General features: G+C 45.2%; 1 protein-coding gene across 2 annotated transcripts in view; it reads left to right on the top strand.

The window, feature by feature from the left end:
* Positions 1-26442, top strand: part of ITGA9 (integrin subunit alpha 9) — a 354422-nt gene that overhangs the window by 259422 nt on the left and 68558 nt on the right. For both annotated transcript variants that reach the window (XM_068558926.1, XM_068558927.1), the window contains exons 19-22: positions 13264-13350; positions 16526-16605; positions 23931-24020; positions 26139-26247. In XM_068558926.1, coding sequence (XP_068415027.1) covers positions 13264-13350; positions 16526-16605; positions 23931-24020; positions 26139-26247 — 366 coding nt within the window. The remainder of the gene's footprint in view (positions 1-13263; positions 13351-16525; positions 16606-23930; positions 24021-26138; positions 26248-26442) is intronic.

Here is a 26442-nt window from a genome sequence, read left to right as displayed (position 1 = left end):
TGCTATATAACAAACTGGATCAGTTATACATAAACATATATCCCCATATCTCCTCCCTCTTGCGTCTCCCTCGCACCCTCCCTATCCCACCCCTCTAGGTGTACACGAAGTACCGAGCTGATCTCCTTTTGCTATCCGGCTGCTTCCCACTAGCTATCTGTTTTACATTTGGTAGTGTGTATAAGTCCATGCCACTCTCTCACTTTGCCCCAGCTTACCCTTCCACCTCCCTGTGTCCTCAAGTCCATTCTCTACGTCTGCGTCGTTATTCCTGTCCTGCCCCTAGGTTCTTCAGAACCTTTTCTTTTTTTTTGATTCCATATATATGTGTTAGCATATGGTATTTGTTTTTCTCTTTCTGACTTACTTCACTCTGTATGACAGTCTCTAGGTCCATCCACCTCACTACAAATAACTCAATTTCGTTCCTTTTTATGGCTGAGTAATATTCCATTGTATATATGTGCCACATCTTCTTTATCCATTCATCTGTCAGTGGACATTTAGGTTGCTTCCATGTCCTGACTATTGTAAATAGAGCTGCAGTGAACATTGTGGTACATGACTCTTTTTGAATTATGGTTTTCTCAGGGTATATGCCCAGTAGTGGGATTACTGGGTCATATGGTAGTTCTATTTTTAGTTTTTTAAGGAACCTCCATACTGTTCTCCATAGTGGCTGTATCAATTTACATTCCCACCAGCAGTGCAAGAGGGTTCCCTTTTCTCCACACCCTCTCCAGCATTTATTGTTTGCAGATTTTTTGATGATGGCCATTCTGACTGGTGTGAGGTGATACCTCATTGTGGTTTTGATTTGCATTTCTCTAATGATTAGTGATGTTGAGCATCCTTTCATGTGTTTATTGGCAATCTGTATATCTTCTTTGGAGAAATGTCTGTTTAGGTCTTCTGCCCATTTTTGGATTGGGTTGTTTGTTTTTTTGATATTGAGCTGCATGAGCTGCCTGCATATTTTGGAGATTAATCCTTTGTCAGTTGCTTCGTTTGCAAATATTTTCCCCCAATCTGAGGGTTGTCTTTTCGTCTTGTTTATGGTTTCCTTTGCTGTGCAAAACCTTTTAAGTTTCATTAGGTCCCATTTGTTATTTTTGTTTTTATTTCCATTTCTCTAGGAGGTTGGTCAAAAAGGTTCTTGCTGTGATGTATGTCATAGAGTGTTCTGCCTATGAACTCTGTTCCTCTAAGAGTTTTATAGTGTCTGGCCTTACATTTAGGTCTTTAATCCATTTTGAGTTTATTTTTGTGTATGGTGTTAGGGAGTGTTCTAATTTCATTCTTTTACGTGTAGCTGTCCAGTTTTCCCAGCACCACTTATTGAAGAGGCTGTCTTTTCTCCGTTGTATATTCTTGCCTCCTTTATCAAAGATAAGGTGACCATATGTGTGTGGGTTTATCTCTGGGCTTTCTATCCTGTTCCATTGATCTATATTTCTGTTTTTGTGCCAGTACCATACTGTCTTGATTACTGTAGCTTTGTAGTATAGTCTGAAGTCAGGGAGCCGGGTTCCTCCAGCTCCATTTTTCTTTCTCAAGATTGCTTTGGCTATTCGGGGTCTTTTGTGTCTCCATACAAATTGTGAAATTTTTTGTTCTAGTTCTGTGAAAGATGCCATTGGTAGTTTGATAGTGATTGCACTGAATCTGTAGATTGCTTTGGGTAGTATAGTCATTTTCACAATGTTGATTCTTCCAATCCAAGAACATGGTATATCTCTCCATCTGTTTGTATCATCTTTAATTTCTTTCATCAGTGTCTTACAGTTTTCCGCATACACGTCTTTTGTCTCCTTAGGTAGGTTTATTCCTAGATATTTTATTCTTTCTGTTGCAACGGGAAATGGGAGTGCTTCCTTAATTTCTCTTTCAGATTTTTCATCATTAGTGTATAAGAATGCAAGAGATTTCTGTGCCTTAATTTTGTATCCTGCTACTCGAACAAATTCATTGATTAGCTCTAGTAGTTTTCTGGTGGCATCTTTAGGATTCTCTATGTCTAGTATCGTGTCATCTGCAAACAGTGACAGTTTTACTTCTTCTTTTCCAATTTGGATTCCTTTTATTTCTTTTTCTTCTCTGATTGCTGTGGCTAAAACTTCCAAAACTATGTTGAGTAATAGTGGTGAGAGTGGACATCCTTGTCTTGTTCCTGATCTTAGTGGAAATGGTTTCAGTTTTTCACCATTGAGAACGATGTTGGCTGTGGGTTTGTCATATATGGCCTTTATTATGTTGAGGTAAGTTCCCTCTGTGCCTACTCTCTGGAGAGTTTTTATCATAAATAAGTGTTGAATTTTGTCAAAGCTTTTTCTGCATCTACTGAGATGATCATATGGTTTTTCTCCTTCAATTTGTTAATATAGTTTGTCACATTGATTGATTTGCGTATATTGGGGAATCCTTGCATTCCTGGGATAAATCCCACTTGATCATGGTGCATGATCCTTTAAATGTGCTGTTGGATTCTGTTTGCTAGTATTTTGTTGAGGATTTTTGCATCTATGTTCATCAGTGATATTGGCCTGTAGTTTTCTTTCTTTGTGACATCTTTGTCTGGTTTTGGTATCAGGGTGATGGTGGCCTCGTAGAATGAGTTTGGGAGTGTTCCTTCCTCTGCTATATTTTGGAAGAGTTTGAGAAGGATAGGTGTTAGCTCTTCTCTAAATGTTTGATAGAATTCGCCTGTGAAGCCATCTGGTCCTGGGCTTTTGTTTGTTGGAAGATTTTTAATCACAGTCTCAATTTTAGTGCTTGTGATTGGTCTGTTTATATTTTCTGTTTCTTCCTGGTTCAGTCTCAGAAGGTTGTGCTTTTCTAAGAATCTGTCCATTTCTTCCAGGTTGTCCATTTTATTGGCATAGAGTTGCTTGTAGTAATCTCTCATGATCCTTTGTATTTCTGCAGTGTCAGTTGTTACTTCTCCTTTTTCATTTCTAATTCTATTGATTTGAGTCTTCTCCCTTTTCTTCTTGATGAGTCTGGCTAATGGTTTATCAATTTTGTTTATCTTCTCAAAGAACCAGGTTTTAGTTTTATTGATCTTAGCTATTGTTTCCTTCATTTCTTTTTCATTTATTTCTGATCTGATCTTTATGATTTCTTTCCTTTTGCTAACTTTGGGGGTTTTTTGTTCTTCTTTCTCTGATTGCTTTAGGTGTGAGGTTAGGATGTTTATTTGAGATGTTTCTTGTTTCTTGAGGTAGGATTGTATTGCCATAAACTTCCCTCTTAGAACTTTTGCTGCATCCCATAGGTTTTGGCTCGTCATGTTTTCCTTGTCATTTCTTTCTAGGTATTTTTTGATTTTCTCAGTGACCTCTTGGTTGTTTAGTAGTGTATTGTTTAACCTCCATGTGTTTGTATTTTGTAGATTTTTTCCTGTAATTACATCTAGTCTCATAGCGTTGTAGTCGGAAAAGATACCTGATATGATTTCCATTTTCTTAAATTTACCAAGGCTTGATTTGTGACCCAAGATATGATCTATCCAGAGAATGTTCCATGAGCACTTGAGAAGAAAGTGTATTCTGTTGTTTTTGGATAGAATGTCCTATAAATATCAATTAAATCCATCTTGTTTAATGTATCACTTAAAGCTTGTGTTTCCTTATTTATTTTCATTTTGGATTATCTGCCCATTTGTGAAAGTGGGGTGTTAAAGTCCCCTACTTTTATTGTGTTACTGTCGATTTCCCCTTTTATGGCTGTTAGCTTTTGCCTTAAGTATTGAGGTGCTCCTATGTTGGTGCATAAATATTTACAATTGTTATATCTTTTTCTTGGATTGGTTCCTTGATCATTATGTAGTCTCTTGTCTCCTTCTTTGTCTCTTGTAATAGTCTTTATTTTAAAGTCTATTTTGTCTGATATGAGAATTGCTACTCCAGCTTTCTTTTGATTTCCATTTGCATGGAACAACTTTTTCCATCCCCTCACTTTCAGTCTGTATGTCCCTAGGTCTGAAGCGGGTCTCTTGTAGACAGCATATATACAGGTCTTATTTTTGTATCCATTCAGCAAGTCTTTGTCTTTTGGTTGGAGCATTTAATCCATTTAAATTTAAGGTAGTTATCGATATGTATGTTCCTATTACCATTTTCTTAATTGTTTTGGGTTTGTTATTGTAGGTCTTTTCCTTCTCTTGTGTTTCCTGCCTAGAGAAGTTCCTTTAGGAATTTTTGTAGAGCTGGTTTGGTGGTGCTGAATTCTCTTAGCTTCTGCTTGTCTGTAAAGGTTTTAATTTCTCTATTGAATCTGAATGAGATCCTTGCCGGGTAGAGTAATCTTGGTTGTAGGTTTTCCCCTTTCATTACTTTAAATAAGTCCTGCCACTCCCTTCTGGCTTGCAGAGTTTCTGCTGAAAGATCAGCTGTTAACCTTATGGGGATTCCCTTGTATGTTATTTGTTGCTTTTCCCTTGCTGCTTTTAATATTTTTTCTTTGTATTTAATTTTTGATAGTTTGATTAGTATGTGTCTTGGTGTGTTTCTCCTTGGATTTATCCTGTATGGGACTCTCTGTGCTTCCTGGACTTGATTGACTATTTCCTTTCCCATATCAGGGAAGTTTTCAACTCTAATCTCTTCAAATATTTTCTCAGTCCCTTTCTTCTTCTCTTCTTCTTCTGGGATCCCTATAATTCGAATGTTGGTGTGCTTAATGTTGTCCCAGAGGTCTCTGAGACTGTCCTCAATTCTTTCCATTCTCTTTTCTTTATTCTGCTCTGCAGTAGTTATTTCCACTATTTTATCTTCCAGGTCACTTATGCGTTCTTCTGCCTCAGTTATTCTGCTACTGATTCCTTCTAGAGAATTTGTAATTTCATTTATTGTGTTTTTCATCATTGTTTGTTTGCTCTTTGGTTCTTCTGGGTTCTTGTTAAACGTTTCTTGTATTTTCTCCATTCTATTTCCAAGATTTTGGATCATCTTTACGATCATTAATCTGAATTCTTTTTCAGGTAGAATGCCTATTTCCCCTTCATTTGTTTGGTCTGGTGGGTTTTTACCTTGCTCCTTCATCTGCTGTGTATTTTTCTGTCTTCTCATTTTGCTTAACTTACTGTGTTTGAGGTCTCCTTTCTGCAGGCTGCAGGTTCGTAATTCCCACTGTTTTTGGTGTCTGCCCCCAGTAGGTAAGGTTGGTTCAGTGGGTTGTGTAGGCTTCCTGGTGGAGGGGAGTGGTGCCTGTGTTCTGGTGGATGAGGCTGGATCTTGTCTTTCTGGTGGGCAGGATCACGTCTGGTGGTGTGTTTTGGGGTGTCTGTGAACTTATTATGATTTTAGGCAGCCTCTCTGCTATGGGTGGGGTTGTGTTCTTGTCTTGCTAGTTGTTAGGCACAGGGTGTCCAGCACTGGAGCTTGCTGGTCGTTGAGTGGAGCTGGGTCTTAGCGTTGAGATGGAGATCTCTGAGAGAGCTTTCACCGTTTCATATTATGTGGGGTCAGGAAGTCTCTGGTGGACCTATGTCCTGAGCTCGGCTCTCCCACCTCAGAGGCACGGGCCTGACACCCGGCTGGAGCACCAAGACTCTGTCAGCCACCCAGGTGGTCTTGCTAAAGCCAGGCCGCCTGCAGCAGCCTGACCAATGGAGTATTCAAATTGGAAATGTTGCCTTAGCACTGGGTGCTAGAGGAGATCTCCATCGCTCCATACCAGAAATAAAGTATGGACAGCTCCAGCCTGAGAGGCTTGTCTGCTCACCTGCTGGGGTGGATGGGGGCTGGGATGGTGGGTTTATTTTTATTTATTTGTTTGTTTAGATTCTTAAGTTTGTTTTCCTGCCATCCCGAAGGGGGGCAGTCATCAGCATTTGGGGAAGTGTTTTGATTTGTCTTCATCTTGGGAAAATACAAAGATTAGGGGTTGATGTAATGCACAGGAGGGGCATGTTACAGGAATAAGCTTATTCAAGTCATTTCTGATTTGTGTTGGTTTTTTTAAATGCAATATTATTTTTACTCATTTTAAAGCATCCTTAGCGCCAAGAGGACTGTTTGGGAGGAGCCTCCCTTGTCTCCACTTTGATAAGAAAATTGCTCCTCCTGGGACAGCTGACTTCCCACTGCCTGTGATGGGTACACGGTTGTTCAAAGTGCACGCTCCAAATTCAGCACTCCTTAGCTTCGGGGGGAGATTCTGGCTTTAACAGTTATGTGGTTCATCTGTCTCAAACATTTGTTTTGACTCTATCTCCTGCTTGCTTTACTTTTTTAAGCTTGGAAAGAACAAACCCAGAATAGTCTGGGCCTTCACTTCCAAATGGGGGTTTAGACAAAAGTTTAAAAAGGCACTTGCTTTGTAGCACTTGCCTTGGAACCCCCACGTGTGCCGGTAATCACCTCTATTCCCTCAGACTGCTGGTTGCCAGCCCCTATCCGGCAGGGCCTGTAAACCGCTGCCCCAGCCTTGCCAGGCCATCAGCCACGATTGGCATCTGTCCTGGCATCCCTTGTGCTCCAGGTTCCTTAAAGGCCGCGCGCTTCATTCATTGGGTTTATGCTGCTCACCTGCTCAGGCTCAGTTTCTGTGGGTTCTTTGGGGGATGGGGAAGAGGGGACCTTGTCTGTGCCTTGTTTGGGGTTCCTCGCCTCAGGCACCCTCTGGTCCATTCTTAACATTGGCAGCTGGGAAATCCTGGGCAAGTGCTATAACTTCTCTGTGTTCCAGTTTCCTCCTTGTAAAATGGGCATAAAAAGAGGAGCTACCTGGCATGTAACAAGCTATTACTGAGTAGGGGCCATCTGTGGACTCCGTCTTTACAACCATCCACACTGGCAGGCCAGCCCCAGTCCTATAAGGCAGGTGTTATGGCTTCATTTTTCAGGTGAGAAAATGGAGGCTTCTAGAAAGGCCAGCCTGTTTGTCTGATGACCCATAGCTGTTACCTATCCGAGCAAATCAACTGGGACACCGATGCCAAAGCTTGTGCACTTGCTATGCTGCAAGCCCGTGTGCTTTTCTGCGTGCTGAGGAATTCCATGGGCCCTGTCCCAAAGGATTCCTCTCTAGGAATAGCACTGTTTTTTCTGGTGAGGCTCAGGCTGACTCATCCTTGAGTGGGGCCAATAAAGTATTTCCGGGGAATAAACTCTTTCTGTTAACTCACTGGGCCAGGTTATTGAGAACCCCTGCTCACCTTTGACTCCTCAGTTAATTAGAAAATTTGGGATCAAGTGCTTCCAAAATTTACCTGAATTCTCTATTAACTGAGTTAACACAGAGCTTATCAGGTCACAGGGGTCACACCTCACATGGCTGGAAGAAAGGAAGGGGTCCTTAGATGAATACCAAGCTTCAGTCTGACATAGAACATGAAGGGTCATCTTAGTTTGACAAACACAGGAGGAAGTAGCAAACGGGAAGGTAAACTTCACAGTCTCCCTGGAGCCCAGCATTAAGCCCTGACCAGATTTGCGGATTTGCTGCTCCCACAGGGCACTGCGTTGGTGGTCAGAGAAAGTGTGGCTCCAGAATAAAATCGAATGCTGTGTGATTGGGAGGAAGGAGCCTGAAGGCCAAGGAGGCTCACTAACTTCATGATCGGATTTCTTCCTGCCAGCCACACTGCATATTACAAGCAGGGCTAGAGCTTGGCTCCGCTGGCCAAGCTCCCAGGGCCAGGACAGCTGAGGTATGTCTGGAAAAGAGAGGGCCTTTGCCAAGGCAAGCATCTCCCATGCCAGGCAGACCAGCAAGTAAGCTGCCTCTTGAAGTCCCTTCATCTGAATCCCCGAGGAGCCAAGGCTTGTTGAAGTACTAAGTGCAAACTCAGGAGCTACTGAGTGCCCGGTACTGAGAATATAGAGACGAACGTGCAGAAACCAAGTAGGCTTTCATCTTGTGTTCTAAAAAAAATGTTAATTGATGTTTTTCTGATCCTGAGAGTAATGTGTCTTAATAAAAAAAAAAAATTTAGAAAATTTAAGCTGAATCACTCAATCTCTGGGGAGAAACCTTGATAGCATTTTATGGAATTGGATGTGTCTGCTAGCCAAGGAAAAGTGGGACTGGGAAAAAGGCCAGTTTTGTGAATCTTCTTAAACTAGGGTCCAGAATTTCATATTAAAATTTTTTCTTTAAGTTTTGATTGGGACTTTACTTGAAAAATGAAACTAAAGATTATGAATATAAGTTTATGTTATTCTACACTTAACAGCTCTTGTAATATTGTAATTATAATGGTCAAGGATACTTAGACCCAAGGCAAAAGTTTATTTGCTTTATTAGCATCTTTAAAGTAGCAGTGCATTAATTTCTGAAATGAAAGAAGTAACTGAGTGCTGGGTAGGCAGCTTTTGGACGTGAATATTCCTATTATAAGGTAACATTCTTTGCTTCATATTTTGCCTTTTTTTTTGTTTTTAGGACAATCACAGAAAGGTCGTTTTTATGATGGTACATTTTTCCCAAACGCTTCTCTTGATCTTTTAAATTTAAAGCCTTATCTTCTCAAGCATCTTAAAGTGTTATCATCCAAGGATAATTTTGACTTCTTCAACAGTTAACTGATCTAACTCTGCCAGATCCAGACTTAATTAGAGGCTTTGAGTGGTTTGAGCAGTTTCTGAGAATCACTTTCATTGATTTCATGAAAGCCTGCACCTTTGCAACAGGTTTTAGTAGATTTGCACTGCATCTGAGTTGGATAATCAGATTCTACACTGTCTGGCAATCAGGGACAAAGGGTAGACAGTCTGTTCACTGGTCCACATTCCCTGTCAGCTGAGAGCTGGTAATCATAAGTCTTGCAACAGTGCTGAAGGTAAGTTCTCCAAGCTAAAGTCAATGTAAGCAATGATTGAGGCACAGAAGGAATCAGAGCCAAGGAGAAGCCTTGTCCCTAGAATCTCTCCCATGTACCTCCTGGTGGGGTACCATGTGCCTGGCGGAGGTACAAAGCACCCTCCCCCCACTAGATCACTATTCCTGATGCTGTCTAAAGCCAGGGCACAGCTAGTTTAGCCACATCACCCCAACATTCATTTTTTAAAGGTTCCCTGAGACTTCTTTGACTACAGGATGCCTGCCTGACTATGGGGAGTGGGGGTGGAGGTGGGCGGGGGTGGTACCTAGCTCCATAGTGACCCTGTTTTTTAAGGTTATGCCCCAGGCAGGATCTAAAACCAGAGCATAGGGGATGCTGATACTGCTTTGAGATTAAGTGCTCCCCTGATGGGGGCAGCTATGCTGACTTTATAACCAGTAGTTAGAAAGTCTTTCCTTTGGTTAGTATGGATTTGAACAACATTCGTTAGCATGTGAGGGTTCCCCTTCCATTGCCTCTCCCCACCTGGGAACAAATGCCCAGTACTTAACAGAAGCTCTCAGTGCCAGCAGCCTCATCTATAAAGAGTATTGTCTGAGGTCAGGTTCACCGGAGAAGAACCTGAGATGGGGATTCCTGGGCAAATGATTTACTGCAGAAATGCTCTTGGGAGAAAAAGAGTGAAGGGAACAGAATGGGGCAGAGGACAGAGGCAAACAGGGATGTGCTCTCAGCCTAATCCCACGGGGGCTCTGGAACATGAGTTGCACAGCACAGCTGGTCTCACCTTGAGGCAAAGGGGCAGCCTTTTGCACCCATGTCAATCATAGGCTGCAGAGGAAGGGTGTTATAACCTCCCAGGCAAAGCAGCTCCCATTCAGCCAGGGACTGGAAGTCATCTAGTAAAGGGGTTCTGGGTGCAGCACTTGTGCCGTCCACACCAGCAGTCACAGTGTTTGCTGAAGCCCATGCTCTGGGGGCCTCTTTGCCTCATAGCTGCAGTGAAGAGTGGAAAACGGAATTAAAGCCTTTCAGTCAAGGGGACTTACACAGCCATGGGAGGGCTGTTCTGGTGCTGACAGGCGCAGAAGGGTGATCCATGACATTCCTTCCTGTTGCAGCGTCCAGGAGCGCGTGAGTCATGACCGTACACTGAGCGCTCTCATTCCTACAGAAGTCTTTGGTTTTCACTCTTTTTGCTTGTCCCCCACCCCAAGATCCAACCGGAATTCTGTCATTTCTATTAGACTGAGTAGGGTGGAAGAGAGATGTGGAATAATGCAATAAATGCTGGTTTAAATGTTTTTTCCTCGCATTTTGGAATTAACAAAAATAAGGTAGTTCAGCAGTTCTCAGGCAATCAAAAGCAGTCTTAGATCAAAGCTGAGTAAACGGAGGTCCCCTCAAGTTCCAGAGTAAATTTTTAAAGCCTCAATGAGTCCTTCACATCCATGTAAAACCTGAAGAAGTCTTCGGGGTGATAAATCTTTGAGAACGGATAGACCTTTGACTTAAATAGAAAACCTCTCTCCTGGTTTGAAAGGGATTTCCAGTGAGATATTGAGCTTTGGAACTGGGTTGAGTAATATAATTTATGTATATCCTGGGATGCTCTTGAGAGTAATTACACCAGGACGACAGACTTAAACCAAGACTGTCCCAGGGAGTTAAGGTCACCTAGGCTTGAGCTCGCTGCCTCTAATGCCCACAGGCCAGTTAGCTAGGATTTAGCGTAGCTTGTACTTGGGGCAATTGTGGACATTGCTTCTTGGGTGAGGAATTATAAGGAAGAGGATGGTGACAAGAGGCCACCAACAGTGAATCATCAGGACCAATCTTTGGGCCATGCAGTTCGTGAGACAGCATTTGAGAAATTATTCACTGGTTTTCCTTATTGAGATTGCCGCTGCATGTTCTCGAGATTCCAAGAGCAGCCCCTCACACTGCCCTGTAAATGTCTGTTTCTCTGCTGGAAGATGTCCCCCTTCTAAGCTGTGAGCTCTTGCAAGGACAGGGACTAATGTCATTCAGACCTGTGTCCTCAGTGCTGATCGTGGGAGGTGATGTGATGACTCAGCCACTCAGTGGATGCTCAGGGTCTGTTCCAAATCCTGTGCCATGCCCATATTAGATATGCAAACTTACCTACCACCCACGAGTGTTTGGGGCAAGATGGGTGAAGGAAACCTTGGAGGAAGGGCTGAGGAAAGGTGTTCTTGACAGTGGGAACAACTAGGCAAAAGTGTGGAAAGTGTGGAAATGAGACCAAGAAAAGGATGTTTGTAGAATAGTGACGTATGTGCTCAGAGAGGTAGGGGCCAAATGTATGCCAGTGTTAAGATTTTGAGCTTTATTATGTTCATAATGGAGAGAGGCATTTTAAGAAGATTGCTCAAGCAGCCTGTAGAATGGACCAAAAAAAGGCAAACTCATAGCAGTGGCTCCCAAAGCATTGCACAGTGGAACACTTACTGTATCACCTACCGTGTATTGAAAATGCTTATCTCAGGTCCCACAATCTCAGAGTGTACTCAGGGTCTAAGACCACTGGGGCGTGGCCTGGGAATCTGTATTTTTTTTAAGGCGCTCCCAAACCAATTTTAATGCAGGAGGTCCCAAGCCCACATGAGGGATGCTGACCAAGGTCACGGAGAACCGTTAGAAAACTTAACAGTCACTGAGATCAGTTATCCCCATTGGATATCTAGATTGGATGCTGAAAGATAAGCTACAGTTTCCTTTTATATTTATATATCTCCTATTTTTTATTTCCTTGTATTTCCGGTTGTTTGTGTTGCTGTTGCTTTGTTGCTATTTTCTAAATAAAGTTTTATTGATGTTCAAAAAACAGACAGAAGTACACAAATCATTAGGTGCCCAGCTCAGTGAGTTTTCACAATGATCACACCTGAGAACATCCCCAGCACCCCGAGAACTCCCTTCCACTTGCCACCCGCCAATTATTATCTTGACTTCTAATCCCACAGATGAGTTATTTATTTTTTGTCATTTCTACTTTTTGTGTTTGATAATGTTCATAATATATTAGTGTAATAGTATATGTGTATAACATATAACTAAGTAGGTATGTTGTGGTAAGTGCTCACATTTTTTTTTTTCTGATTAGACACACAACTTAAACTTTTTTTATTTCACCCATTTACCTGGAAGTGTGGGTCTGGGCTGAGGCGCAGGTCCTGGAAATTGGAGGAGGGAGCATGGGTGACATTTCAGAGCCAGAATCCACACAGGTTGGTTCCTTTTGGCTGCCATTGCTTGTTGCAGAGTTGCCAAGGCACTCGAGAAGATCAGGGCCTTGGTAGGGGAAGGAGATAGGTTTTAGAGTCAGCCAAGAATGACCTTGAGGAAGTCACATGACCTCATTGAACTCCAGCACTCCAGCTTCTAGACATTCAGCCAGTGCTAGTTCTGTTCTGTGCCTTCTCCTTTTCCCAAATCTGCAAACATTCTGTCTCCCCTCAGAAGTCTTGATTTGGCCTCAGTGACTCGGAGAGGCCCTGTGGGTTATGAAGAGCCTCCTGCTTTCCTTTGACTTTGGTTGTAAACCATGTGTGCAGGTGGAAAGATGGCAGCTCCCTGCGGCCCCTTTCCTGGTTTTCTCATGCCTGGCTGTAGAGTCCAGCCCAGGCCAGCTATGCTGGGAGCCCTCTCCTTGCCCTTGCATCCACCCCCACCCTGGGAAGGCTTGCTGAGGGTGTAGCTCAGCCCTCATTGCTTCATGCTGTAAAGAATCCCTGTGTTTTCCTTGGTGCGATTTTCTTAGCGTTTATTTTTCCTCAACTAGTAAGGTTTCGAAAGGCAAGATTAGGGTGCGAGCCAGAAAGGCAACTTGGATGCCTTTTAATGCAAACCTAAGGAGGCATCCAGCTCACGTGTGGGCTGTCCCGTTTCACCAGGAGAGCACTGGGGTTCAGAGCCAAAGGGTTGATTAAGAATGAAGAGTGTTCTTACTAATAAGAACCTGCTGTATAAAAAAAACAAGTAAAATAAAATCCAAAAATAATAATAATAATTGCTTTTTTAAAAAATCACATTTTTAACCCTTTTTATCCCTACATCTTCCAAACTTTTTGACCCCAAAACCCTTTTTTAAAATGTAATACCCACAGAACTAATGTTTCACGGAACACAGTTAGGGAAACTCTGATATACAAGAACAAACATGATAAAAAAAAAAAAAAAAAAAAAAGAATGAAGAGTGGTTTTGTCCTCTGCACTGTCTTCCCAGAGAACCTCTGGCAAGGGTGGCGGGGGGGCGAGTGGGCAGTCAGAGGAGGATGGGGACTTGGCCTGTCAGAGACTCCTCATTCCAGCACAGCCAACAGTGGCTGTTGTCTGAGAACTTCCTTAAAGCAGGACCATGTCTGCTGAAGCCTGGATTTGCCTCCCTGGGGCTCCTCCACACACCTGTCCTGGTGCAGCCAGCCCATCTGTTGGTACTTTTTGTCTTTCAGGAGGAAATGGGCATTTCCTGTGAACTGCTGGAATCAGACTTCCTCAAATGCAGTGTGGGATTCCCTTTCATGAGGTCGAAGTCGAAGGTAAGGGGCAGGGACGGGGCACTTCCTTGGCAGCGCCCCCGGCCCTTCCCACCAGCCACTCATTCTGCAACTGCCTCCCCGAGGTTTCGTCCACACCCCACTGCAGCGGGGTGGCCAGCAAAGCCCTGCCTGGGCACAGCCAGCCCTGTCCATGGCCATCTCCAAGTCTGTTCCGGGGGCTGTGGACATGTGGTCCTTCCCCTTGATCCACGTGACATACCGCAGATGTGAGACACACGCCACGGCCTTTGTACTTTGTCAAGCACCATCTGGTTGGCCTCTTAACATTTTATGTTCTGGGACATCCCATGCCACTTTGAGTCCCTGGAACAACATAGGAGAAGATGTGGTCTGGGCTAGTGATCTACAGTCCTGGCTGTTGACCCCCGGGAACTCACAATTTTTTGAAGAGACCTCTTAAAATATAAATAATTGTATTGCACTTCATTTTTTCAGAAAAGTACAAGAAAGTACAGTCACTTTGGTATTTATAAGGAGCCAGATTTTCTAAGCTCAAACAATAATATGGTTTAGCATATTCGGAGATTCATGGAACATTCTAGTATGTGCCATCATTATAAAGAGATGCAAAGACGTAGAAGATGTGATTTTTGGAGGTGAAACTAGACTCTAAAAGACCAGTTCCACCTTTTTAAATGGAAGCTGTTTTCCCTGCTATGATTTGAAGGAAATTTTATATTCCTTTGTCTACCTTTTTTCCCTTCCTAAAAAAAAAAAAAAAAAAAAAAAAAGAAAGTTTAATCCTTTTATCCTGCCTATGTCATAGAATTGGATCATTTTAATCTCTAAGGCTTTTTGGTCTCAGTACATAGTAGCTGTTTTGCAAACCAGTTGTGAGAATGTTCTAGTAAGGAAGATTTGCTCATTTCTTAGCAAATCACTTGAATCCCTCAGCCTCGTTGACTGTACCTGCTCCAAACTGTGGTGGCTCTTATATCTGTGATTCCTCAGCCTTTTTTCTGGCTCTGATCCTCATTCTGTCCACATTCATCCCAGGAGAAGGGAAGCCCCAAGTGGTGGCTGCCCTCAGAAAAGCTGGCAGAATATGGGCCAAGTCCTGTGAGATTCCAGGTAGGGTGAGGATGCAGCAGGAGGACCCTGAATGCTGGGCATCATTGCCTGTAGTAAAATGTGGCACGCACATGCAGACACACACACACACACATTTTATTGAAATCTTTTGAGCAACAGGAAATAGACTTAATTGAAACACTTTAAAAGTAGCCATTTTGTTGTAAAATCCAGCCTCCCTCCCTCAAACCTAAGGTGCGTCTTGCTAGTTTTAAAGATCCTTTAAAAGGAAAACTTATCATTGCAGATGGATCCAGGAATACTTCCCATAGAGAGAAAGTGAATAAATGAATACAGTGAAAATAAAGTAATCTTGACTTATGGGGCCTTAAATTTTGTTAAAATTCATTCTCTCTCAAAATAGTCACAGAGCCAACAGAAGTATGGATGTTGGATGTTGGATTTTTCTTCCAGCTTGGTAATGTCACTGCCTTCCTCCACATACGGAAGTCAAGGCCTGTAGCAAGGCTGGTCCTGGAGGCAGGGCTCTGGGGGTGAGTCCCTGGAGAAAGCCCCAGAAGCGACCCAGCAGGGATGGGGCTCCCTCTATCCACAGCCCGACTTGTCCTCCCCTGCCCTCAGACCCTGTGGGTCATCAGGCTCCAGACCACCTGCTAAGCCTCATGACCACACTATCTGCTTACTTCACTGGCCGTATGTTTCTGTCTCTCATGACCAGCCTGCCCGGTCCCTGACCTTCTGTTCTCCCAGGCCTCTGGCTCTCATTTTGGCTTTGTGCCCAAATCTTTTGCTTCTTACCTCACTTTGATCTTTAGAACGCTTAATTCAGATCTCCTGCCAGTTCAGACTCTCTGCTGCAATGAGACCCTTGACTTTCCCTTCCTTTGGGTCCTCCAGCTCTGTTTCCTGTCCTATCTTCATGACCCACCCTCACTGTAAGCTGACAGGTCTCACTGCAACAGAAATTTCTGTCTAGAAAGGGATGCCCAGCATCCATTCTAGTTGATGGTCCAATGTCGTGATCCAGCGTTCATTACTTTCAGGTAGCATTCAGTTCAGTAGAATCCGGTGTTGCAAAGTTAGACCATTGCGTAGAATTCGTCATAAAGGAACAAAATGACATCATAAAGGAACAAATATTTAGATATTAAATAAGTCATAGACTCTCAGAACTTGATGGAATTTAAGGATCATTTTGTCCACCCTCTTCTTTTTTATTGAAATGCAAAGAGATCGAGTATCTTGGCCAAGATCACATAGTTTGTGGTAGAGCCTGGCTCTATAAGCCCTACCCGAGGGGTCCTTCCTGATTCCCACACTTGCCTGGTGTGTATATGGTGAAAACCATTTGCTTGGAACAGTGTTCCCTGAATCACAGGGTGCCCACCACTGGGAGTACCTGAGATGATTTTGGGTGGCTCATGAGATGATTTTAGGTGATACGTGGACATAACACTAAACCACGTTGACTCTAACGGTGAGAAATTTATTACCTTTTCAATACTCTTTCAATCCTAACTTTTTGCGGGAGAAATTCTCCGGTAGCTCTACAATATCTCTAACACCTCCCTATCAGTCGTTAATCTCCCTTTTATCAAAATAGAGCAGACCTTAGGCCCAGAGCCTTCAGCAGGCAACAGAATTCAACACCCCTTTGTTTCCGTTATGTCTATTTTTATGATGACCTCCTCTTTATGGCAAGTGATCCTGGATTCCCATCTGTGATAGTGATATAAATTCTTCTCTTTAAAATAGTCTTTAAACAGCAAGAGTGAGGCAATAAAAATACAAAGTACATATCACAGGTGATATGATAAGCAGATGTGGCAAAAACTGGGATGATGGTGTGTGAGTGAAATTTAGGAAGTCCTGGTTTAAGAGTTCAAGCGTATCACTTCCTAACGAAAACCTCAGTTGCTGAAAAGGACAGCGTACCTCTCGCCAGAGTGGGCTCTGCGTTTTATTGCTAAAGTTGTATCTCTGGCCTGACCATCAGAGAGAAATGCACACAGCATAAAGCTTGCCGTGCAAATGAGCATCCAGAGGTCATAAACTGCAGAAGATTGTAGTGTTTAAGTTTGGAATGCTGGCTGATGCCAAATGTCACTTTCTTTTCCCATAGTATGAATTCAGCGTGATCTTTGATACAAGCCACCTGTCTGGGGAAGAGGAAGTTCTCAGCTTCATCGTTACTGCTCTGAGGTAAGGGGGATTTAAATTTTTTCCAAAGATGAAAGATTTATGGGACCAAGAAAGGTCATGCCCTGGTCATGCTTTGATGATGATTCCCAAAATGCCGAGGAGGAAGGAACCGCTCAGTGATAAAGCCCCAAACCGCTGCATAGAATCGGGTCTCTCAAGGATGGTGCTTGTCTAGTTCCACTTGTGCAGACACCAGCTCAGACAGAGCTGGGAAGGACTAGGGGTTCATCCAGTCAGAGGTAAATGATTTTACAGCTGAGGAGAGACAGACCTGGAGAGGTCAGGATTCCAGCCCAAGCTTATGTGGTTGGTTAGTTCACAAGTGTCCTCTGTGGTCAGTGGCTTCTCATGGATGTACCCCAGCATCCCTTGATGCAGGGACAGGGCACCTGCAGCCTGAGGGCCTGGCCAAGCCTGTTGGTGGAGGCCCCCAAGAGATGGTCCTCAAGAGAGGGCTTGTCCTAGGAGCTGAGTGGGCAGATAGGGAAGGGGACAGTGCAGTAGCGATGTCTTCCCTCAGGACTGTGCTCCTGCCTCTCTCTCTCCAGTATAGCCAAGGGTGCTTGAGAGAGACTTTGGGGTCATGAGCTGCCTCCACAAGCCAGAATCCAGACGTGCCTTGAAGTGCCATCTGGGTAGCCCTTGGCCGATAGCTGGGCTGGAAGGAGAGGTACTTAGGTGGGTGAATAGGGAGATACAAGCTTTGACTGTATAGGCTGGATACCCAAGGCAACCTTTTTATTTGAATTTTTATTTGGAAATGATTTTAAACTTAACAGAAATGTTGCAAAGAATAGTGCAAGGAACTCCTGTATACCCTTTACCCAGATTCACTCAGTCTTGACACTCTGCCTCATTTATTTTATCATTCTCTTTCTATGTATGATTTTTTCCACTTAACCATCTGAAAGTAAGTTGCAGACATCATGCCTCTTTACCCATAAGTATCTCCATGTGTTTCCTAAGAATGAGGCCATTCTCTTAAATAACCCCAGTATAGTTATAAAATTCAGGAAATTTAACACTGATACAATGCTATTATCTAATCTCTAGTCCATGTTCCAGTTGTCCCAAAAATGACTTTGTAGCCACTTTTTTACTGGTCCAGAGTCTGATCAAGGATCAGGCATTCAGTTACCGTGTCTTATCTCTAGTTGCCTTAATCTCCAAGCCAAACTTTCATGCCAAGGGATCTGAGTCTATCCCAGAGGTGGTCTGGAGATCTGAACCAAACACTCTGAAGCCCAAGGTCAGGCACGATCCACAGAAAAAAGGTGAGATAACAAAATCAGGAACCTCATGGCTAATGGAGGCCGGGAAAATGGAAGGCCAGACACTAGATGAGCAGACCATGAAACCAGGGGCTGCAAGTCAACCAGAGAAAGGCGATTGTGCAGCCACAGGTTAGCATGCGGCCAAGTCTGGAGACCCACTGAATCCAGGGTACAGAGCGAGGCAAGGGGCTAAGCGTTGTAAAACTAAGGCCCCCACCCACATGGTCACCTCTGAAATGAGGGTGCTCAACCCAAGACTTCCTCCAAGGAGGACTGCACCCTCGGGCACTGAGAAGGAGCTCCTGGTCCCACATTCTGAGAGAGAAGGTCATCTCCCGGACTTTTCAGATGAGCCCCATTGTGCAAGATAACAGGTGCTGGCTCAGCCATCTATCTGACCCCCAGGTAGAGCCAAGGGGTCCTGCTCTGGACCACTCCTCTCAACCCCATTCATGTCCATCAAATGTAAAGCACTGAGCAGAAGCTGAGAGGGAGCAGGGATGAATGAGAGAAAGTCTTCCATCTCAAACCTCATCAAGACAGGGTCAGTCTAGAGACAGAGGCAGACACGGCTCAGTGCGGAAGTAGGGCAGAACAGCCCAGAGCAGGCACTGTCCCTCACTCATTCTACAAACCTTTGAGCACTTACTACGACCAGCCACTGTGTGAGACAAGGGGAGATAACAGCAGGGACCAAAGTTGGTAAAAGCCCTTCTCTTGGGGAGCAGTGTGCTGGCAGCAAAGGTCAGATAATGAACAAATGAACATAAATTTCAGAGGGAGACAGCGCTTTCGCTGGCAAGTGTGAAACTTCATTTTCGTCCCTATTCTCTTTAAGCCCACTTGGGGGGGTTTGTTCTTTCCTTGTCCTTGGAGACAGTCTAGGACAGTCTTGTGCATTCTCAGGTCACTCTTGGTTAATGCAAAGTCCTACAGTCGCTTCAAGCCTCAAAGCAAATTCACAAATCCATAATCAAAGTGTCTCCTGTCCCATGAAATAATCAAAACTTGATTTCAAGTTAAGGCTTCCTCTCCTCTTTCAGGGCAAGGCTGCAGGAGGGAAGCCTTTCTCCAGGAATAGTCTAGCTTTCCTCCAGTGGTGCTTCTACTGGCCCTCCCCCTTTCCCTGAGAGCCCCCCAGGCTCACAGCAGGGGTTGTGAGAGGTAAAAGGCAAACAGGAAAGGTCTTACTTACCAGGCACTGCTGCAGGCACTCACTCAGTCTGGGTATGCAGAGCTGGCTCCTCCCCTTTGGGGACCCCCTCCGCCCTCCCACTACTGGGGAGGCTCACCTGTGCTTCCTCCCTCACCACATCTTCCAACCTCAGCCTCTAGGCGGCCAAAGATGCCTTCAGTTCCTGCTGCCGAGACTGTGCCCTGGGACAGGACCAAAGGTGGCCCCACCCTGGCTCTTGCATGTAGATCCCACTCAGGAATCTTTGCCCTGACAGTCTCTGGAAAGGCAGGTGATCCTTGTGGAGTCAGGAGGGGAAAGCCAGCAGCCCCCTCCCCGTACGCTTCCTGGGCCTGCATCTGACTGTCCTGATCAAGGTCCCCTGAAGCTTAACTTAAAAGGCAGTCACCCTCCCCTGACCACAAACCATTTTCTCCAAAATCTGTCTCCAAGAATCCTCCTTTCCCGACTCTTGTTACATCCTTGACATTATAGTTTGGGTTGTTGCCACCAGACATAGTAAATCCTGGTTTAGTGCTTTCCTCTGAATTTTGGCATCTATTATGCCTCAGCCAAAACTTGCATTTTAACACCCTGTCATACTCACCCCAGCCTGCGTGATTCTTGAATTTTCACAAAAACACCAATTAGTCAAAGGTTAGACTAAGATTCTTCCTAAGTGCTGAATCTTTCAATATCACCCTTGGTCCATTCTTGCCTCTTACTAATTAATGGCTTTGCCCCCAAAGCCTGAAGTCACTGGGCATTTGGGAGGTTCAGGTCAGGCCCCAACAAATACAACCCAACAGTAGACAGCAGCAGGACTGGTGGGGCACACACTTAACGAGGCTTTGTTTTATTTTTTCACTGGAGTCCTTCCTCAGTCTCAATGTTATTTAAAACTCACAGAATTAAGATTAATTTTTGTTTGGGAACCACTGTGAAGCTGGAAGTACCCATTTTCAGAGCCCCTCAATCCACCACCACTGTAGCATATTTTTGCATTTAATGCTGCTTTCTCTATTTTTTTTTTTAGCACTTTCCTTAATGTTTTAGAGAATGTTCTTTCTCCTAAAAATGAGAGCACAGCACGTCACAGTGGTTGTTTGACCCTCTTTACCTTGTGTTGTCATTTCCATCCTCCACTCCAAAGGTGATGACTTTCTGGCCTTTAGTTCAGCACTAGTGGGACAAACACTAATTATATCCTACATATTGCAATAGGACATGCAAACCAGATGGAAATAAGAACCACAGTGAATGTTAAAATACAGCCCAGCAATCCCCCAACTCCTGCACAACTTTCCAGTGCAGCCTGGCTCCCGCTGTCTTGTCAGGGTAGCATTGCCACAGGAATAATAGCATTTCAACACAGATGACAATTGTCTGAGCTTGCCAGCTTTGAAATCGTGCAAGATGTGATTATTTTTTATTCACACTATTTTCAATATCACATCATTCATGTTTACATAAAGCATGGCTGTGATCTAATAGAAACACATGCAAAGCATAGAGAAGGTAGACTTTGTTCCCACTGCTAGAATCCAGAAGGGCTTCAGTGGGGAGGTGGCATTTACACAGAGGAGTCTGGTTTTGGGCTGAAGAAGCCTAGGCACAGTGGTGAGGATGTGCATGGCACAGCCTGCTCTGTCACACCCATGTGACTGGTGGGCATTGAAGTGCGTTGGGGATTCCTGACCATCTCAGAGGAAGGGTGGGGGACATACAAGGGCAGTAGAAGGAAGATGAGGCTGAAAGAGGAGATTGGGCTGGGCCACGGAGGGCCTTGAAAGCCTCAGCTGCATTCCCCAGGCAGTGGGGAGCCACTGAAAGTTTCTGAAGAGGGGAGTGATACAATGCAATGGCTTGCCCACAGAGCACAAGACTGTTGGATTTAATAAAGGGGGGCAGATGCTTATTCCAACCTGAAAATTCTCATTCTCCTGCTGTTTCTAGGATCCACAGAAAACTCACCATTGTTGGGCAGATCTATCAGTGTGCTGTCTGGGTCTCTCAACACCTGGAGCAGCTGATATTCATGGGAAGGAACATTTGGGCAGGAAATATGACATGGAAGAGACTTTTCCTTGTCAAAAAGAGGAAACTCCACCTACTTCCCAATCCCATTTAGGGCTAATCAGAGGTGTCAAAGAAGGGGAGCAAACAACACAATGGCAGAAACTTTATCTACTAGAATCTCATGTCCATAGACCAGTGGTGTTCTGATCTTAGGTGCCCACTGGAATCACCTGGGAGCCTTAAAAACTACCGATGCCTGGTCCACCCTACAGGGATCCTCATCTAATTTGTCTGGGGTGAGATCTGGGCATTGGGATTTTTTTAAAGGTTCATCAAATGATTACTCTGTGTAGTTCCTTGCTCTATACTGGGCACATTTTCAGTCAACACACATCTGTTAAGCACCTACTATTTACCAGATGCAGTGCTGGGCATATAAGAAAACGCTAATAACTTAATTAAAGAACATCCCTTTATGTACATTAATATTTCTGTATAGCATTAGGGAACACCTCGTACTGGTCGCTTAAACAATTAAATATCAGAATCTTCTAATTTCTTGAATCACAGATGTTTAGGAAGCTGTGTTATCTATTAAACTTGCAGCAGAATATTTCAGGCACCCATTTCTCTGCAGACTTTGGTGAAAATCTGGTCTTACTGTCCCAGAGGGCACCCACAGCACTTGATTCCCTACTGTGACGGAAAGATCCTTAAAGCTCCTTATCTTGAAAGCCACAGTTAAAATACCAGTCGTCCTTTTCTTCCCGTCAGCACCCTTTGAAGATCTCTTGCCTACTTGTGGATTTAGGAGGACAGAAAGTTGAGACTAAACAGTTTCTCAAGAGCTCCTGTCTCAGCAGCCTGGCTCTGCAGACCATGGGAAGCATCCCAAGTCACGAGCTCGCAAAATAACTGGGGGCCTTTTGATGTTCAGCCTCTTTATCTCAACTTTGCAACTTCACTCAGTCTGGAGCACTCACCCGATGACAGATGAGACTGTTGGGCCAGAGCTGCCAGCGGCCACAGGTGGCTGGACAAATGGCAGGGCACGGGGTGGCGCTTCCATCAGGAACCAATTACTCAGACCTGGCGGGATGCTGGGTGAGGGGAGGGAGTAGGCCCGGGCGTTGCCATCCTCCCATCCATTCAGGAGTCACCTCTGGTTTGCCCTGAGCAGTGATTGTACAGCTTTTATTGTCCCCCCTGGGAAAGGAAGGGCAAGGAAGTGAGGCCAGGTGGGCACCTGATCCTGCTGCTTCTGTAAACTGTGATGGATTCACCCCATATGCGGAAGACAGATGAGGAGTCAGGGGTCAGAGTCACAGAGCACCATTGTTTCAGAACAATAGGAGAGAGGAGGAGAGGGGATGTGAGCTATTGAAGTATGGTTGCTTTCAGCACTCGCTGGTGGGGAGAGGAAGGCAGTGGGGGCGGAGGGAGGGCAGGGAGCCGGCAGGAACTCTGCCCAGGTTCAGGGAATGATGGGTGGGGAGTGGTCCGGATGAGCTGTGTCCAAACCTCAGCGGGCCTTGGGGACTTTTACATTCCACCCCTGGAGGGTGAACTTAGCTTTCAACTGGGACCCTGTGTTCACTCTTTGTGGTAGAACCAAGTGTAGGTGCTGGGTTCAGCACCATGTACCCAGTAGCCATGCTTTTTCCCAAGGTGGTTGCTTCCCTACAATAATGATCACAATTCATATTTGAAATTTCATAAAGTAGTGAAGGGAAACTAGGTCTTCTCTCTCCTCCTTTTCCTCCTCCTCCTCCCTTCCTCTCCTCTTCCTTCTCCCCTCCCTCAATCCCCCAAATCTGGTATCAGGAGAAGACATCACAGTGGAAAAGCACTGGTTTTGGAGACTGACCTGGTTGCTGTGGGGGCTTGGGGCAAGTTACCTAATCTGTCTGAGCTGCTTCTTACCTGTCAGGGGTGGGTGAGCCCCTCCCTCCGGGGTTACTCTGAGGACCCAGCTCAGTCATGCTGAGGAGTGTGCCTGGCACATGGTAGCCCTCAACAGCATCAGCCCCCTTGTGTTCACCTTTCCAGAATGACCCTGCAAGACTCCCCATTCTGTGCTTCCTCACCCCGAGGGGGAGGCCCGTATGTGAACCTGCTGGAGCCAGAAGTCCATAACAGGAGCTCCCATGATATTTATCAGGACGGGGTTGGCCAGGACCTCTCTCCTGGGCTTGGTTGTCAGTGGATGATGGGTGATGCCTGTAGATGGAAAACAGCTGCTAAAGTCCAGCAGACCCCTTCCCAGCTGCAGTGCCCTAACCTTGCTGGTCCATTATTCATGGAGCAAGCCTTGCAGAAGCAGCACACACTGTTGGTGCCCACCCATAACCTCTCAGCACTCACCTCCACCACGCACTCACTGGACAGCTCCCGGCTCTCAGCACCTGCCCCTCTGCCTGAGGCTTTTTCTGGCCACACCCCCCCCACCTGTGCACATAGGGCAGGTGCCAGGGATTTAATGCCCCCTCCCCGCCCCCCAGCAGGCCTCAGGAGTCAGTGGATCAGCTCCCATGGCCTCAGTTAGGGAGACTGGGGTTGGTGCTCCACGCTGCCTCCCAGAGTTCCCCGGCCAGACCGAGCCCAGCTGCCCACAGCCCTGACCTCCTGGATCACATGCCCTGATTGCCTGCCTTCCTTCCTGTCTCCCTTCTCCACTCCCCACTCATGTCTTTGTGGGGGGAATGCAACTGAGACCATAGGGCACTGGGATGCCATACAGGGACGAAAAACAGAGCGGAGGGTAAAAAGGTGCAGAACGGAGACCTGTTGCAGGGAGGGGAGACGCCCTCTGTGGGCGGGCTGTGCTGACCAGTGTCCCCTCCTCTCTCCCTGCGCAGCGGCAACATGGAGCGCTCTGAGTCCCTGCACGACAACACCCTCACGCTGACGGTGCCGCTGATGCACGAGGTGGACACATCCATCACTGGGTGAGTAGCCGGGACACAGATCTGCCTGGAGCGGAACCCTGTGCTTCTCTTATGTTTGCTTGTGTAGCCAGGAGCCAGCAGCCCTGCCACTTCCTCTTCTGCCCAGCTTTGAAATGCAGGATGAAGCTTTAGCTGCAGTGACTCGTGTCCTCCTCCCTGATTTTCTCCTCTTTCCCAGCTACCCACCCACCTGGTAGGTAACACAGGAAGTGTGATGACAAATATAAGCCCCATAATTTCTTTGAATATTCTGTACATCTTTACACGCATCTCTTCCCAGTGCCCACCCCTCCAGAGTGTCATAGGATAGGAGGCAGCTTGATTCCTGAGATTAAAATCTTAGCCAAAGGCTCCTGGGCCAGAGGTTACGGCCAGATGCGTCCCAGTGCCCTGGCTGGCTCCCAGGAAGCCTGGGCTGCTTTCTGATTAGCCTCGAGTCACCGCTGACTTTGCGTGTTTCCGACCCTTCTGCAGAGCCAGCAGGCAGGGCCGATCACAGCAGGCACGCCATCTGCCTGGCTGAAGTCCTTGGCCACTCAATGCTGCTGGCATTGTTGGAAAGCAGGGCTGCAGGCAGGCACCCAAAACAACCCGGGGTGGTTTTCAGCCAAAACCCAGGCCTGGAAAAATGAGAAGTCAGTTCCTGTTTCCGGCTTCAGAAACAGAGCACATACTTCTTTGATAGTGGAAAAAGGATTTGCACAATTAGTTTAGATCAAATGAGGACCTGTTGAACCCTTGCCCCACAGGCAAGCTGAACTTTCTGGAGGTTCAAAGTTTCTCATTTTTCAGTTTTCAAGTGCTTCTGGGTCCCGGCCTTGGCTGGAAGTAGAAAAGTTAATGCTTTGAAGAAGGAACCATCCCTGCAAAGCTCCCCCACTCTGCTGGGTGTCAGGAATGAGTCTCCGGTGGGCGTTCCTGCCTCTTGGCGTTTTTCAGCACGTTCTTTAGACATGAGGCATTGGTGGAATATATTTGCAAATTAACACAGATTTGCCTCTGTCCATGGCTCTATTTTTAACCCTGTAGTTTATTTACTTGTCTCCTCAGAGGCACAGTGAGAATATCCCCAAGACCAAGCCCGTCCTTGGGGGATGAAAGAGAAAACACAGGCTCACTTGATCCCGTTATCCGGCCCTCAGAGACCTCGTTGTGAGGTGTTAACAGCACCCCCCCACCCCCGCCAGCCCCCTCTCCCCCCCGCCGATGAAGCCATCAGTTAAACAAACAAGTGAACCGCTGATACTTCCAGGAACATAAAACGGGGCTCATTTAAATGAACCAGCTCTTGCCATTGGGTGGTACTGGGAACTCACTGCATTTCCAAACTAATATACGTTAAGTTGAAAATAGGTGAATTGCTATCCATTCAGACTTGGTACCAAAAATCTTACATTATTGTGTTTAGGCAAGTGAGCAGCTTCTAGAATCTCCTCTAGAGTCCATTTATTTGTCTGGGAATTTAAGTAAGCCTGGCTTTGTCTCATCTTGGGGTTTGTTTTTGCGGGCAACGTTGAAAGCATCACTACAGAATGAACCGGAATTCTTAATCACATCTTACGTAGCCACTGTTTGAAATCTGAAGAAAAAGGCTATCGCTGAGAGGACTCAACTTTTAATACCTAATTCCTAGTAATTTTGGTAGTCGGAAAATCTTTATTTTTTTTAAATGAATTTGTCACAGAGTGGGGCTTAGGATGCCAAATATATAATTCATTTAAATTGTCATAATCTTTTTCAATCCACAAAGTGTTTTTCAAATGACAAAACAGAACATGTGTAATTTTATAATCCAGTTTAAAAAAAAAAAAAAACAGAAATCAAAGCTACCATCGTCTTCCTCCTCATTTTAGAAATGTAATCCTGGTACATGTTTGTATAAGTAGCTTGTTGATTTCACCTAAGATGACAAGACATTACTGGAAATGTCTGTTTAGAAAGCGTAGGTCTGGCTGTGTCCATTTACAGGAGAGGGAAGGAACAGTTCCAGAAGGGAAGTGTTTGGTGGAGGACACTGGGGGGAGCCAGGTTCTAGATTAAATAGGGACAGATGTTTGGGTTCTCAGGATAACAGTGACCCTGGGTTGGGATGACAGATTTCATACTTTCCTCTTTCAGAATCATGTCTCCAACCTCCTTTGTGTACGGCGAGTCTGTGGACGCATCCAACTTCATTCAGCTGGAAGACCTGGAATGTCATTTCCAGCCTCTCAATGTTACCCTTCAGGTATCCACCCCTGGAGACCTTCTCTGTCACTGGGGACCAATGGAAGGGCCCAAGGGATGTGCCTTCTATGAAAGACAACGAAGGGGCCAGGCTCCTTCCAAGAGAAACTCTTCCCAGCCTGGTTGGCTGGAGCAGTGTGTGTGTGTGTGTGTGTGTGTGTGTGTGTGTGTGTGTGTGTTTGTGTTTTCCATAACT

Source organism: Eschrichtius robustus, chromosome 12 (assembly GCF_028021215.1).
Source record: "Eschrichtius robustus isolate mEscRob2 chromosome 12, mEscRob2.pri, whole genome shotgun sequence".
NCBI classification, from domain to species: Eukaryota; Metazoa; Chordata; class Mammalia; order Artiodactyla; family Eschrichtiidae; genus Eschrichtius; species Eschrichtius robustus.
This window is presented reverse-complemented; position numbering and strand designations above follow the sequence as displayed.